This window comes from Blennius ocellaris, assembly GCF_963422515.1.
Source record: "Blennius ocellaris genome assembly, chromosome: 19".
NCBI lineage: Eukaryota > Metazoa > Chordata > Actinopteri > Blenniiformes > Blenniidae > Blennius > Blennius ocellaris.
In genome coordinates this window covers 14823150-14839446 of record NC_137668.1, presented here as the reverse complement: position 1 = coordinate 14839446, position 16297 = coordinate 14823150, and the positions used below count along the sequence as shown (strand labels likewise).

Genomic DNA, 16297 nt, shown 5'->3' with positions numbered 1-16297 from the left:
CATCTTAATCGCCTTGACTAACTACACCTTGATTTTCTTCTCGTGCTACGGTGTCAATAACTACGGCGCCTGGCTCAGCAAATACCACAGAGTGGACCTGTGGCTGCACCGGGTGTTGGTCAGTCGGCTGAAGTGTGGCAAATGAATACAATATCCGTGTTTATCTGTTACTTTCCAGCTGCTTTCTCCTCTCTTGACAGATATACTTAATGTCTTTTTTTGCTCTCTCTCTCGTGTCCTCTTGTGTTTCCTGCAGATTCAGAATGGCGTCGCCATCTATGCAACATGGACGACCATTGCAACTCATGTGAACCTGAATATTGTGCTGGCGTACGACGCAAACATGTCCCCCACAGACGCTGCCACCGTCTCACTCTCTATTCTGGCTCTGTTGTTGATCGTGTGGTGAGTTGCAAAACAGAGAGCGACTCAAGAAAAACAGGTCAATTTCACGGTAAAACTGCCGCACAATAATGTGTTGGATCCATCACAGGTTTATCCTGGAAAACTTTGTCCTTGACAAACATGTGAGGTTCATTCTCATCATCTACCCTGCTGTGATTTGGGCCCTGGCGGGGGTTTTCACAAATAACTACAATTATGATGCTCCAACTCGCAATAACATCTTTGTTGGTGAGAACATACTCATTGATCACTTTGGCTCTGTTGCTTTCACTGTACCCTGAATTAGCCCTGTAGCTATACGTGGAATCGACATTCATGCTCCGCTCTGCCTCTTTCTTCCCACTGTAGCCGTGCTGATCGCTGTCGCCTGCACACTGTGTGCCCTGCGAATACTTTTGTTTGTTTGGAGGCAAATCAACAAGCTGACTTCAGAAGACATCAACCCTGAATCTCCGATGGAGATTGCTGACAAGCAGAAAACGATATTTAAGTGACCATGCTGATGTCCTAATTATGTAAATTGTGATTTTTAACTTTCGCCACTGTAACAAACACATTTGTTTTGTCTGTGTTTTATTGCCTTGCATATTGACTTTTTTTTTTCTACTTGTCCCAAATTAATTATTTGAGTTACTTGTATGTTTTTGTGGAATGATTTGCTGAAAAACAACCATGTTCAATCAAATGGAATTTTAATATCTTTGAAAGTTCCAACTAAACAACTTAAACCCTTCAGTGAGATGGTTTCATGAATCATAATTGAATCATTATGAACACGTTTAATTCCATTACTTTTCAAGCTAAAAATATCATAGAACCTTTTTTCTAATGGTATAATCTATCATGATTTTGCTTTTCACAATTCATAAGGATCCTTTAGGAAAACTGGTTATGAACCCTCTCCACTTTCATTCAGTACCATTGCAAGAGAGTCTCCATAATGGGAACACTGATATTGGTAATGTGAATGTGCCAAAACAAAAACATTCACATGTCACCTGAAAAACAAGATTAATACCCTTTTTGTTGTTTTACATTGTTTTTGTTTAATGCTGCTTCTGAGAAGTTCAGATGTGCCCTTTGATGAAAAGTCGCAATCATCAACATATTGTAGACTAACAACACCACATTTAAGGTTAATACAATAAATGTTTTAATTGTTAATAATAAAATATACAAATGTAAAAAAAAGACAACAAAAAACCCAACGTGAAAGCAATGTAGGGGCAGTGACCATAAGATATGCAATTTTAAGACACCTCTCACGTGTGTGCACATTAAGGTTTGAGCACGTTCAGACCGTCGAGAATGCAGCAGTTTCGGCTGTAAAAGAGTAGTAAAATAATAATAATAACAATAATAATAATAATAATTATTATTATTATCATTATTATTATTTTTAAAACAATCATCATCATCATCATCATCATCATCATCATCATCATCACCATCATCATCATCATCATCTTTTGCATTCCAATAAGGTCACGCTCAGCTCTGGCTCGGATCCTAATAAACAACAAGGTATAAACCAAAATAACATTGTTCTGTTATTCAGTGTGTTTTCTCATTATGAAACCTCGGGGGGGGGGGGGGGGGGGGTATTTGCCAAGGTTTTTATGATGCTTTGCACTACGGCAGCAATGTATTCAAGATAAGGGACCCACGTGATTGCTCGGCTATAAACGTTCATCTTACACAATGAGCTTTTCCATAAAACAGACTGAGCCCGACCCTCTGCACAGTGACTCCTGATCCTCACTCTGGCTATTCTACTCATTTAAGGAGGAACAAAAGCGAGGTAGGACCGGTTTGGTGGCTTGAAATGTTAATTGTGTTGGTTTTGTTATGCAGTCAAGTCCAACTACTTTATTATTGTGGACAGACCGCAAGCAGCACGTGAGCTCATGAGTGTTGTTACACAAGTAGATTCCATGCTTATGTATTCAGTCCTTTTTTTGAATGACATAATGTTTAAGTCTTCGAACGAGAGCAGTCGGTGCTGCATCAGGTGAGCGATTATTATACTCAAATTAAGATCAGAACTGTAGATGTAAAAGGGTACGAGGTGTCAACTTTCCCACTTTACCTTGTCTAACTATTACGAGTAAATTAAACTTGTTTGTTTTTCTGATGTGATTCTTCTCATTAATCACAGTGGACCACAATGGGGCACCACAATATTGGGCGTCTTGCTGCCATAGCCGTGTTTATTGTCGCCTACATCATAAGTTTGGTGTTCAACGGGCTGTCTGTCGTTGGATTTGGTAAGATCAAGTTTTGCGAAACAGCTCTCTTGATTTAAACTGTTTTGGTGGAACTGTTGATTTGATTCTGGTGGGATCCCAAGTTCGCCCGCTGGCTTGCTGGGAGCCACACTGGCAACACACTGTATATAGTGAGAGTTAATTATAAATAGGAATTGTTAAATGCAGAGAAGTAATTTATCCAAATCGGATCAATGAAATACTCTTTGTTTCTCCATATTCTGACTCAACATGTGCATTTTTCCCCTCATAGGACCCTATGTAACCACCACAGCCAACATTTCGGCTGTGTTTGACACCCAGATCACGCCTTCTGGATGGACCTTTAACATCTGGTCTGTCATATACATCTGGCTGACAGCGATGGTCATCTACATCGTTGTGGGAACTTGCAGAAGGTTGAGACCACCTCTTTTATCTCCTTTTTTGAGAACAAAATATTGTGTTAAATTAACACACAAATGGGGGAACTAAAACACTCTTTTCTAACTGTGCTATTTGATCTGCACCATGATGAAAGTTCAGATATAGTTTCCAGCATGACTGACCACGTTGTGGCTCTTTTGTCTTGCAGGAATGGATATGGATATGTGTACTGCACCCCTGCAGTGTTGCCTTATGGATTCTTTATTTCTTGGTGCATCAATCTGTGTTTCAATATTGGCTGGCTGCTTGTTTGGGACAGAGGGTGAGGTGCTTTGCTGTGTGAGAGATGAAAATAGATTTATCAAGAGATGGCACATATTTCTGTCACTATTTTCTTTCAGGTCATAAATATATATATAAAAAAAAGAAAATAATAATAATAATGAACAGATGTCGTTCAAGAAATTAATAGAAATTTCCGTTTCTCTGTTGATTTTCTCTCTCATGAAGGTTGATGATTCCTGCACTGGTATTTCTTATCCTGGTCATCCTCACCAACTACTGCAGCCTGTTCTTCGTCTGCCACGGCCTTCATATTTATGGACCCTGGCTCAAGAAATACCACAATGTAGACCTGTGGTGTGTTCGAATTTTGGTTAGTATCTGGCAAACGTGGAATATTCATCACACGGATTAATGATACCTGTGTACTCAGGTTTTAATATCCCATGTGTGTGGCTGCACGTGCATATTGTGTCCATGCAGTGTTGTGGAGTGCAATGTTCAAGGGCAAAGTGTCTTTGTGTATTGATCTAAAGCCGACCTTTAAACCACATCTGTAGGTTCAGAATGGTGTGATGATATACACAACGTGGACAACAATTGCGACACTAATCAACCTGACAATTGTGCTGACGTATGAAGCCAAGATGGACCCGACAGACGCTGCCACCATTGCATACTCACTTCTGGCTGTTGTGTTGGTCGTGTGGTGAGAACAGATCATCAAAAAATGATTTCAAAAAGACTGAAATTATGTAATATCCAAGTATATTATATCTTTAATAATCCCTGAGATTCTGATGTTTTGTGTGTTGGGGTATTTACAGGTTTATTTTGGAAAACTTTGTCCTTGACAAGCATGTGCGGTACATATGCATAACCTACGCCGTAGTGATCTGGGCACTCTCTGGAAACCTGGACAAAAACTACAATGTCAATTCGCCCAGTCGCAATGGCATCTTCATCGGTAAGTCACTGATGAGCACTTCACATAAAATATATGACCGAAATAATAGATTAAAATGTTTATCCGCATGGGCAATAATGCTGTAACTTTGATAGCTCAGTTTAAAATCTAAAAGCCACTGAGGAGATGCAGAAAGCTGTACTTAATATCGTTCTTCTTCCTTTTAGTTGTGCTGCTGTCTACAGCCTGCGCGGTGTTTGTTGCCCGGATTATTTTGGTGGTTTGGAGACACTTCAAACAGCCGCTCTACAAAGACACCAATCCTGAAGAGATGGAGCCGAAAGGGATTGCTGCAAGACAGAAGAAGATATTTCTCTAATCTTTTTGTATGATACCATAACTGTGATGTAAAGCTTTATCTTAGAGAATAAGTTAATAAATTATTCAAGTATCCATTGGAAAGTTTCCAATGGTAGTAAATAATGTCTTTTGTAAATATTATCTTAATTAAATTGTTCTACAACCAAAGATGACTTTCTTTTAACTTTGACTGACTGATTGAAATTTCTTTATGACTGTTTTCTGACACATTCACATGAGCTGGAAAAGCACAAGAAAACAAAAGGAAATAGTAATTTGAAATTGTTTTATATTTCTTATTATTTTTGACTCAAATGTTAAATGGGTATAGTGCAATAATATCACGAACAGCACAACATATTGCAGTTTTTGGGGGGTATTTTCTATTTTAACCACATTTAAATCTGTGGGACTTGATAAGCATTTTACATTGAGACAAACGATAGGTTGTGTAAATTTTGCTATAGTAGTGTGATTTGTAAACAAATGTGGATGTAGAGCAGAATTTACTATATTTAAAATGAATGACATTATTATTATTATTATTATTATTATTATTATTATTATCAGCAGTAGTAGTCGTACTTGACAAATTTGGATCTCAGTGAATGGATGGGTTATGAATCCCTCCAAGACGGTAGGGGGCGGTATAAGCCTTTAAGGCTGTGTTTTTGAACCGCTTTGCTTTCTCAAGAAGGAAACACACTTGCGGGAAGAGAGGGTAGTTTACCCTGTGTGTAAACTTTCAGGCAGCGAATGTACTTGAAACCGCTTGGTTTGAAGGACATTCACTACCTGAAAGTCCACTCATAGCATGATTCATATATCTGGCCATTAGACAAAACTTTTAGAAGAGTCACATTTTCGTTATTGTTGTCACAGATATCGTTTACTTGTGCCACATCCCTGGTGAGCGCAATAATTTATCTCCTTCGAGTCAATACGCAGGGTATTTTTTTCCCAGCGATGCGCGGTTTTATTGTTCATTTATATCTTGCGGCAGCGCCATTGTTTCGCTAACGTTACCGTTTAGTGACATTTAGTCAGTATCGCGATATATTCTGTCCTAGCGCGATTTTTGCAGATTCTTGCAGTTCTTACGAATGAATTCAAGAGGCACTACAAACAACAGTACTTGTGGAAGGGATGATGATACGTAACTAGCTCGCTAACTGCGGCTCCTCTAACGTTAGCTCGCCAGAAAACAGACGAATGGAGGAGACCTCGTACCCGAAGATGGTGAGATAAACTACTCTGTGAATATTTCTCATTTAGGAGTGTAATACACAGCTATTTTAAGGTGATGCACGGCTTAATGCTCGAATAAAGAAGGTTGTTTGTCTTGTTATGTTTGACAGGCAACCAAAATATTGGCGCCATCTTTGTTTTGATTCCCTGAGACGCCCCATAGTAACTTAATGTTTAGAAGAATCTGGAGATGCATTTATCCAAAACTGGTTGAAGTAGAAGGTGTTTGTATGGGATAGTGTTGCCTCAGTGTGCTGCAGAATTCGAATGAAGTGTTCTATTGCAGCGGTGTCCCCGAGAGCCCCTGTCTGACACATTTTAGCTCTCTTTATATTGTGAATCTATTCACTATGCCATTACCAACCTCCTAACAGAACCCAGTAATGAGTCATTTAAATCAGATGTTCGACATCAGCAGATCCTAACTTTCTGAGTTTGTGATCTGTTCACAGAGGAGGCCCAAGAGGCAGCTCTGCTACGTAAGAAGCAAAGAAAAGTAAGTCTAAGCGTGTTTTTCAGTGTGAAAGGGCTCATCTTAAGCTCGCGTATATCACGATCTGACCATGTTCCCTTGTTTATTGAAATTGAAAGATTGTGCCATTATTAAATACGATAGATTTGAATAAAGTAGATTGGTATTAGTCCTATTTATAAAATACCACAAGTGTTTATCCAGCAAATCCCACTTCTTGTCTCAAACACTTGGATTAAATATTTTCCGCATCACCCTAATGGAGGTTTTGAGGTTTATTCAGGTTAAGTTAATGTGAAGTTCCCACATTTGTGTTGGAATTGCAAAATACTGTTGATATCATTTAAGGCAGAAATGTGTTCTTTCAGCCCACCTAAGCAGTGGGAGGGACCGCTGACACTGGAGGATGTGGACAGGATGTTTGATGACTTAGGTGAGGGTGTGATTCGCTTAGAAACATTTTTTTTTTTTTTTGCTGTTAAGTAGTTTTTTTTTTTTTCAATTGCTCTAGCTCATGCTTTTTTTTTCTTTTCAGACTCCCCTTCAAAAGATGATATTCCTCCGCCATCTTCTCTGGGCACGACCTTTTGTGCAAGCCCCACCCTCAACAAGGCAGAAATTTCTCCCATCCCGCTGGAGGGACACCATATGGTAATGTCAGTCATAACAGACACTTCTGCTACTACCACTCTCATTGAAATAAAAAGTATTCCTTGTCAGAAAAGTATTTCATATCTCTTGTGCCAAAGAATAAATGTCTCTGAATGTCTGTGCCTTTGTTTTTGGACGTAACCGTACACGTGTTCCTTGGATTTATCGTCTTTTGATTCAGTTGAACTCATTAAATCTAATGTTACTTCTTTAGGTTCCTGACAAAGAGGCCCTGCAACCTGTGTCCAGATCAGTCAGCTATAAGCTGGATGTTGGTAAGAATCTCAAATGTGTTTCACATGTAAAAAAGCTATTTTGGTGAAATTACGCTATTAACATTGTACCCATGTGTTCCTATCGGTGTTGTGTGCTAATGTTTTTTTCCAGTCAAGAGTCTTATATCTTTTCCTTTTATAGGTTTGGATGTCCCATTAACAGTACACAGGCTAGTGAAGACATCCAGTCCTATTGGCCAAGTGACGGGTGTGAGCCGTGTAGAAAAGCAGTATAATGAAAAAGCCGTGCCCGAGATTCTCCTTTACTTGGAAGATGAGTTGCCAAAGTCGACGCCTCCACCTTCAAAAAACCTGGAGTGCAATGAACAAGTCACAGAAGAGTATGAAATCTTAATTCAGCGCCTGCTCGACATCTTCTTCTGGAAGAAATGCTTTTTTGTCGTTTGCTCTTTCGATGTGTCAAGAATTTTTTCTTGTTCTCTAGGAGTGGCGTCTCTGAGCTGGAGACTCCTCCAGAAAAGTTTGTTCTCCCCAAGTTGCCCAGTAACAAAAAGAAGCCAGAAGCATCACAGTAAGATGTTATTTTTTTTAATGTGTGTATATATTGTATGTCTTCTTTCCAGAGAATGTTTCCAAGGGGACTTAATGTTGTCCACTGATGTTCAACCTATTATTTCTCTCTGTCTGTTTCAATATGTCAGCTCATACAACACAATGATATAATTGGCTACATTGAATATATATGCATATACTGACACTGAGTAATAGAAGTTATAGTGTGTTAATGATGAAGTGTGTATCGCAAATGTGTACTTTTGGAAATATTTGACATAGGCTATAGTATAAAAGTGATAATCCAATATTAACAATGATTGAAAAGATATAACAATGAAAGAAAAATATTTTGACATTTATTGCAAGCTTTAATGCTGCTCTCGAATCCCATTCTGTTGTGATTTGTGTTTCAATTGTGTTTTTTGGAATATTTTACAGGAACCAAGTAAACACTGAGGGCCCTTCTGTTGCTCGGAGGCAGGAACCTACTCTTCAAACTGCTGACAACAACTCCAAAACCGTCCACAGGAAAGCGCCCGTGGAGACGACGACCCACGTGGGAAACAACATGACGACTTTTCTGCAGAAGCTCAAAGAAGCCGGACAGTCAAAAATGGCCTGGTGAGTTGAGAGGAGATGAAAACTTCAGTCAAATTGCTATACGATCATAAATGAATCATACTCGAGTGAAACCCTCAGTATTAATCTTTGCATCTGGCTTTTTATTTTTATAGTCCAAGGAAGTCGGTGGTTCCTGTTAAAGTTTCCATCCCTGAGCCAGAAGAGGATTTTGTCATTTTGGAAGACGATACAACCTTTCAGTTTTCCATCCCAAGTAAAAATGCCCTGAGGAAGACACAAAAGCAGAGCAGGACTTCCAGCTCGGACAAAGGCTCAGACAAGGAAAGTCAACGAAGGAGGCCACAAGATCAGGAGGACTCGGAAAAAGTGAACGTTAAGCTGGGAAACGTGGCTGCTGAGAAGAAAACGAAGGCAAAGAAGAAAGAAAAAGAGGACAATAGTGACGAGAGGCCTGAAAGTACAAAGGCTGAAGTGGTACGTGAACATGAGAAACCACATAAAAATCGACTCAAGTCAAAAGTGAATGACACAGCAAAGAGTTCATATAAAGGCAAAGCCAGCCCAGCGAAGCCTTCGCAGAAAAGAAAAGAACACAAACCTTATGAAACAAAAAAATCTGAGCGCTCAAAAGTTAGTAAAGAAAGCGTCAAGACGAGCAGGACGAAGGCGTCGAAAGGGTCAAGAAAAAGGCTGCAGAGTTCAGATGTAAATGAAATGGATGCTGATGTGAAGACGCCAGTTCAAGAAGATGTGGATCCTGAGGAAGTCTGTGCACCTGCAGGTAAAAATCAAAGCAATCAAATCTTTCTGTTGGCCACTAAATGTTTCTCAACCTTTTATTATCTATGTGCTTTGTTGTGTTGTAACTTTAGAAGAATAGATGTTGAAATCACAGGAAGATGGTCTTCTGACTTTGCATACAATCACATAGTAAAGTAATTTGTGTTTGAACATTAGATTTTTCTTTTGTTTTGTTGTGGCATCATCAATCAAATCTTTTTATTGAAGTTGTGAAATTCAATACAATGGTTTTTTTTTGTTTTGACCATTATTATTATTGTCTTCACAAGCCATTGGGCTATCTCATTTACTTTCTGATGTGATATTCAGGCCGCTAACAAGCAAAATTTTCAGTTACAGCAGTCAGACCTTTTTTTTTTCTTCTTCTAATAATCAAAGCCTTTAATCACAAAAACATTAAGACAAATGATTCTAAGAAAATCAGCATGTTCGATAGTATTCGACATCTCAGTACTGCGTTTCTTCAACATGTTGTTCCTCCACATTTCTTACATAGTGAGACATTTGCTGGATAATACTGAAGATGCAACATAACATTTTGTCTGCAATGTTTTTCTGCTGCCCCGCAGAAAACCATCTTGTCAAGCCTGACACAGGAGGAAATGCTCAACAAAACAAAGCAATGGCTGAGTCTCCAGGGAAATTATCTGAGGACGGAGAAGTCCTAAAAAGAAAGCGAAGGCCGCCCGGACTGTGGTGGAGGACTGATCTGATCAGTCTGAGCTCGGAGGAAACGGATAATCAGCAGCCGACGGTCAAAAAATCAAAACAGAATGGCAAAGAGCCAAAGGTGGCAGCACGTTCACCTGTAAAGGATAAAAAAGACAAAGTTTTCAAGAAAAGGACCCGGAAAGAGACGGCATTGTCAAGCCCGCATGGTAATAAAGCTAAAGGAAAAGAAATTAAACAGAACAAAAAAAGAAATAAGAGCAGGAATACGCCACAGAAGAAGGCGGAAACGGAGGAAACCTTCAAATCACCAGATGAACAGCAGCCTGAGGAAGAGGAGGTGCATGAAGTAGACCAGGATGAGGAAGAGTCCAGCCCTTTGGCCTTCAACGTCAGAGACCAAACCATTCCTTCAGGTAAGGTCATTGCTGCAGGAGCATCAAGGTCTTTTACTTTTAAAAAAAAGAACACTTTTCCCAACCCCCAGAAGTGAAAAAGAAAAAAACAAATAATGTTTTCCTGCTGTTAAGTCAGTTTAGCTGTAAGTAGCTTTAGAATTACATGTTTGAAATATTTCAGTATGGACTGACGTGAGCAGACCAAACCAACGTGTTTGCAAAGAAGTTGTATCTGGTTGAATTCTAATCAATCTGAATCATTCGGACCTTTTCAGATGTTGTCATTTTCTGGCATGTTTTCTTAATCGTGTAAAATGTAGAATCACTACAAATTAATATGTTTTTACAGCTCAAACAATTGAATTTAGCATGTGATAGCAATGTAGAATAACACGGATCTTAAGTACAACAATCTCATCACAGTTTCTTTTTGTTTCAGGAGGCAGAATATTCCAGAAAGTGTATCACACTTCGAATGACAAAACATCCACCCCACACGCAGCGCCCGACTCCCACAGACGACCCGAGGAGCTGCGCAAAGAAGCCGAACCGACCAAACGGAGGAGAAAACAAACGGGCAGCTGGTGGATTGTCAACAACAGCAACAACAACAACATGGCTGACATTGTGGAGACGGCTGTCCCCCCCAAGAGGCAGCAGACCTCGGCTCTCAAGAAGTTCAAACCCCAGAAGAAAAGAGAAGAACAGGATACATCTACTGGACTTCCCAATAACAGCTCTGTGGACGTTTCATCAGATCCAGCAGGGGGCGATCCTGTACCTCCTCTGAAGCTCAAGCCGCTGTTCACTCCGAAGACTGTGAAACGCTCTCTGGCGAAATTCACAGACATTTTTGCGACGGGCCTGGAGACGCCAGCCAGGGTGAGAAACGGAGACACGCAGCTGAAGAACGGGCGTAATGTCGCTTCGCGTCCCGCCGAGGAAAAAGCCACGTCCGACTGTGTAATACCCAGTACGTCTAATACAGATGTGCCCAGTGTGGACAGTGGTGAAGAGGTGGTCCCTCACAGCCAACAGACTCCACAAGACGACAAGCGTCAGACGGAGAGCACGTAAGAGAGCACCCGACTTCTTCCACGGATGTTTTTTTTTACGGCACACGTCACGTCTTTACAACTTGTTCATTGTTTTCATTAGGTCACATTGCTTCAGAAGCGGGCCGTGCTCCATGATCGAACTGGAAGAACACGAGGAGAATGACAGCATGAGTAGGCTTCCATTTGTTCCCGTCTTATTTCGTGTTTCCAGTTGATTCTCATGAAGGAGCCTTTTCAAATGGCTGCTGGTGGCGATAGAAATCCCATCCAGAACAATGAGTCAAGTTGAAACGGCCTTTGCTCCTGTGAAAGGGAACGGCTGAAAAGACACTTTATTGATTTGATGGCAGCAGAGGCTTTTGAGAAGCAATCTTCCACCCAAAGGTTCGATGCTCTTGAGTCCCACTGCCAATGTTTTATCTCTCTGGGTCTCCGAGCGAGGTTCCTTACTCACTGCTCACGGAGCTTCCAGACAAAAACTTGTTCCACTCTTGTTCCACAAGAGAGCAGACCTCCAAACTTTACTTTTATTTTCAATTCGATAAGCACGGATGGGAGAGAAATCAAGAGCGATGATATAGTGCAATGGAAATTCAATTCAGCCTGGTTTTATTTTATTTGTTAAATGTCAGATGTTAAGGAACTTTACAATGAAATGAAGTGTTTCAATAAAACAACCACATTGATCCCGCAAAGGTCAGCAGAAGTGAAAAAGTCGGTAAGCAGGGAAAAAAAAGTCTCCAGCAGAACCAAAACTTTGCGAGCTTTCAGCTGCACATTAATTCCTTAAAGCTCTGATGATTTTGCAAATGAAACAAGCCAATTTTAACAGGGTGAGTTGGAACAATTTTGGATCTGGTTTTAAGCTGATGAGGAACTTGGCGTCATTGTAGCCTTCAAATCTCCGTCTCACAGCCCCCCCGACTGCTCGTCTGCAGACGTGGTCTGCTGCTACTGAACGTGGCAGACTTCACCCTCCACATCACCACCAGACACAGTTTCACCAACGTCCCTCAAAGAAAGGCTCACAGCAAAACCAGCTTCAAACTCCATTGATATTTATTGATTCTATCGAAGTAAATAAGAAAAGAAAAAAACAAAAACTGCTGAATGGTGTTTAACGTTTCTATTTGACTTGATATGATTTATTTTGTTGATTCTCTGTTGACTCCACTGTCTGGTAAATAATCTTCACGTATGCTTGAACACCAGAACGTATGTGTTTGACTGAGCGTTTTTACCGTCTGCGCTTCTCTTTGTGTTCCAGCTTTGCCGACCTCAAGGGTTCAAGCTCTGCTCTCGCCGTCTGACCTGTGCAGCCTTCCTCTCAAGCCTCTGGTCCTCCAGTCTAAAGACAAATCCAATCTGGCCGAATGGTTCAGGAGCCTCTGGTCCACGACGGCGAGGAGTACGAATGTTTCCTCTTGTTAACCGTTGTGATTGAAGAAACTCTTATTGTCTCTATCCTGGTTTCACAGAAGAAAATGTTTGACCGGTTGACGTTGTTGCAGATGATGCAGTGATCACTCCAGACCAGTTCGACTGGTTCTACTACAAGGACAAAGCGATGGGTCTCTACGTGGAGCTGAACGCCGGCTCTGTCTGTTACGGGAAGATGATGCTGGGCTCCCAAATGAAGAAGCCTCTGTGGGTGGATCACAGCGCGACAACAGTCCGTATAACACTTCAGTTTCTCTCCAGCATCTCCCCCACACGTCACCTGACCTGAAATTGTTTGATTGTCATTCTTATATTTCATTTCTTCTCTCCATTTTCTTTAAATTTAAGGTTTTTCACTTGTTGACGAGTTCTGTGAACGTCACGATCGACGGCAGCGAGTCGTACTTCAATCCAGGCCAGTCGTTCATGGTGAACTGTGGTGAGTTACGATCCGCCCCTCTTCTGTAGCCATACACACTGGCTGGTACCGCGGTACAACCAGTTCAGGGAGAACATGCAAACCCCACTCAGAAAAGTTCCCGTCCAGGTAACTTGGGTCCGTCTTGTTAGAAGAGAAGTTCCGCAGCAGCGTGCTCACCTCAGCAGGGTCCAACTCTTCAAATATTACTTCTATTGCAACTGTAATACTGGTTCTGGTAGAACGTACTCTCGTCCATGTTGTCCCTGTTATTGTGTTCAGCATTTTGACCTTTTATTTGTTTTTGTGTTCACAGGTCACGCCTACAGCATCCAGAATGTCACGTCACAGCCTGCGATGTTATATTTTACCAGGATGTTAGCAGATGATTCAGATTGAAATGTGGAGATGGGGGGAGGGTTATTACTATGACTTTTACTTTTGAATTAGATGATGTAAATAGAAGCGTCCTGGTCGATGTTTAATGTTTTGTCGTTTTTTAACTTCCAAATTGTAATTCAATTGGTCAAAATCTGCTAAAACAATGTAAATAAAGAAGTGACTTTGTATTCCTGTAGTGGAGTTTTTACTCTGTGGTTTCTATTTGTGCAGGGATTTGTTTTATATTTTAGTTTGGACAGTGATGATTCTTTTCGTGTATTTTGTGTTAAAAGTGTGTTATCATTCAACATTTGAATGCTGTAGATAGCTCAGCTGAATACAATTGTATAGATTGCTTCCAGGAGAGAATAATTGTCTGTTTGCCCAGTAATGGACTGGTTCTACTTTACCTTCACTCTTGGTTTGGATGAGTTTCGCCAAACTCTGGTTGAATAATACGCATTGTCATATTTCCCAAAATAAAAATACTCATCTGCACAGTAACCTGTTATGCGGCTGTCAAATAGATGCAGTGGTGAATAAACTGCAGTAATCTAAAGGGGCATCAGATTCTTGATTCTTGTGTCGATGTGTTGAAGGTTACCGCTGAAATAGTGGACTCCTCATCTTCATCTTCATCTTCGTCTTCATCAGAGACGGCTGCTCTCAGAAGTGACGGAAACACTTAAAAGTGCCTCGTCTGTCGAGGGCTCACCTGCAGTCTGCTCAGGTTCCCTCTAAATGTCAACGTCTAAACAGGCTAAAGTCGCCTTCTATTGCAAAGCTGAGTTTTTATTTGAACTTGGTGTTTTTAGTTAGTCCAGTAAAATAAAAAAAATCCCTCATGTCTCACTGAACACGGAGCAGGAATTTCAACTTTATTGCCACTGGGAATGTTTTTGTAGTACTTCATCATGTCTGCACAGGTATTGACAAAATCATGCCCCTGTTGTAATATTGCATTGTGATGAATATGGCCCCAAATACTTGCCGTTTTTATTCATATATATATAGATTTAATGACCCAGAGATCAGAAACATGGGTTTACGGGTCTGTCCGTGGAGCTGTGACACACCTGGAGACTGAAACGTTCCAATGCATCTCCTTCGCAGCTACGGGAGGATGGACGACAGTTTTTGCAGAAAGAAAAGCTTTTTAGTTTTAGTTCTGTGGCCGTAGCCATAATAACAAGTCCTTGATGACAAAAATGAGTCTTCACCCTATGCTGATGTCTGTCACACACTAAAATCACTCAGTCTTACATCTGTCAGACCCGCTGGTCTCTCATCAATCATTACCAACTTTTCTTTTTTATCAAGGCTAAATTATGTTTTTGCAAGTGAATATGATATATGTTTTCCCCCAGGTGTACTATTGAATAGTTTATGATACAGTTACCAACATGTTTCTTAAACAAAAGTCTCTGGGTTGCCCTGAAATATTTCAACCGTCATTACTTCTTAATTTAGCTTATACTTAATAATGTAACACAAAGATTTAGGGGGGGAAAAAAGATTGTTTGATGTACCCCCTTCATTAAAAACACTATCTGTTTCTACGGGCTACAAAATGTCAATCACTGCTCCATCCCGGGCAGAGCAGCTCACACCTGAACAAATCAACATCCACAACTTGAATGTGAAACTTCGCTGCAGTGGAGCTTTAAAACAGTCTGCCACTTTGATAATTCATCACTTTTGAATGTCTAGTTTGAGCTGTGCACGGTGTACCAGCAGCCCGGCTCGCCTCAGGGCAGGATCTCCTTCAGAGGAGTGAACGTTGCTCCGACCACCAGAGTACTCACAAGAACAGTCTCCCAGGTCTTTAATTATAAACTGAGTCCATGGCCGAATGATTCTGGCTACATCGCAACATCTGTGTGGTGAAATGGCTCCAACCCCACTTAAATCTTTGGAGAGAAAGAAAATAGGGGCTGAAAAAATTGAGAAGTTCTCAGTATGAACTTTTTCACGATGAACACGTTAGAGAGCAGTGATTCTTCCGACATATCGAACTAGTCTTTTCGCTGCATTTATTCGAAAGAAAAGAAAATAACACCTTTTGTGGAGTCTGACCTCTAGTAAATAACACTTAGAGAAGAAAAATGCACATTTCCGAAGAAACGTTTGTCAAGTTTTTCAATTGCAAATCATTTTACCTGACACAGCATGCTTTCAAACATTCAAATGAAATATATGGAAATTAAACTTCAACAGGCTCAGGTGAGGAGACAAGAGCCCCAGCCATGTAATTTGTGTCAGAGCACCATATTTCATTGATTGACCACTTTCACAGCATGGATTCTGGGATTAAATGGTGTAACGTAAGGTATTGGGAAACTTCTACCATTTAACAGATTTGATGAAGGAGAGATCATGTTATTCTTATTAAATGGCTGTTAATGAATTTACTGTCCAGCCTTGTCCATTCGACTGTATCGCTGTTTGGATTATTGACTAAATTGGCACAAGATAAAATCTGGAGTTCAATGATTTAACGGCAGACCTTGAAGATGTTTCAGCAGCATGTTCTCTTGAGGGAATTGAAACGGTATTTCGAGAGAAGCACACATGTACACATGAACGACTTGTTTCGATTTTAATCTCAACACCTGCATTGCCTTTATATGTACGCCTCTGCTTTGAGTTTCTTTTCTCTGAGAACATTTTGTCCCATTCATGACGGTTCACAGATACAGTATATGTTTCAAAGCTTTTCTCCAGTCACGCTATGATCACAACACTGAAAACTCAGCTTCTGGCTTTGAAAAAAAATATAAACTTATCAGTACCAAAGAAAA

General features: G+C 40.4%; 1 protein-coding gene across 2 annotated transcripts; it reads left to right on the top strand.

Annotated features, from left to right (window-relative positions):
- Window positions 1-5649: 5649 nt before the first annotated feature.
- On the top strand, window positions 5650-14005 carry LOC308144291 (uncharacterized protein). Of its 2 annotated transcripts, none has more exons than XM_080515379.1 (16): window positions 5650-5826; window positions 6288-6331; window positions 6676-6740; window positions 6843-6958; window positions 7173-7233; window positions 7376-7574; window positions 7679-7765; window positions 8188-8370; window positions 8484-9112; window positions 9702-10217; window positions 10702-11272; window positions 11358-11428; window positions 12525-12665; window positions 12769-12929; window positions 13046-13136; window positions 13432-14005. In XM_080515379.1, the coding sequence occupies exons 1-16, from the start codon at window positions 5800-5802 to the stop codon at window positions 13512-13514; spliced, it is 3045 nt and encodes a 1014-aa protein (XP_080371505.1). In that variant the 5' UTR covers window positions 5650-5799; the 3' UTR covers window positions 13515-14005. The 2 variants fall into 2 exon arrangements, with proteins under 2 accessions (XP_080371505.1, XP_080371504.1); XM_080515378.1 differs by having other exon boundaries at window positions 10639-11272.
- Window positions 14006-16297: the final 2292 nt, after the last annotated feature.

Coding starts and splice junctions, on each gene's coding strand:
- LOC308144291 (XM_080515378.1), top strand. CDS start 5,800: ATGGAGGAGACCTCGTACCCGAAGATG. Junction 7,575..7,678: donor AATGAACAAGTCACAGAAGA/GTATGAAATCTT, acceptor CTTGTTCTCTAG/GAGTGGCGTCTCTGAGCTGG. Junction 12,930..13,045: donor TGGATCACAGCGCGACAACA/GTCCGTATAACA, acceptor TTTAAATTTAAG/GTTTTTCACTTGTTGACGAG.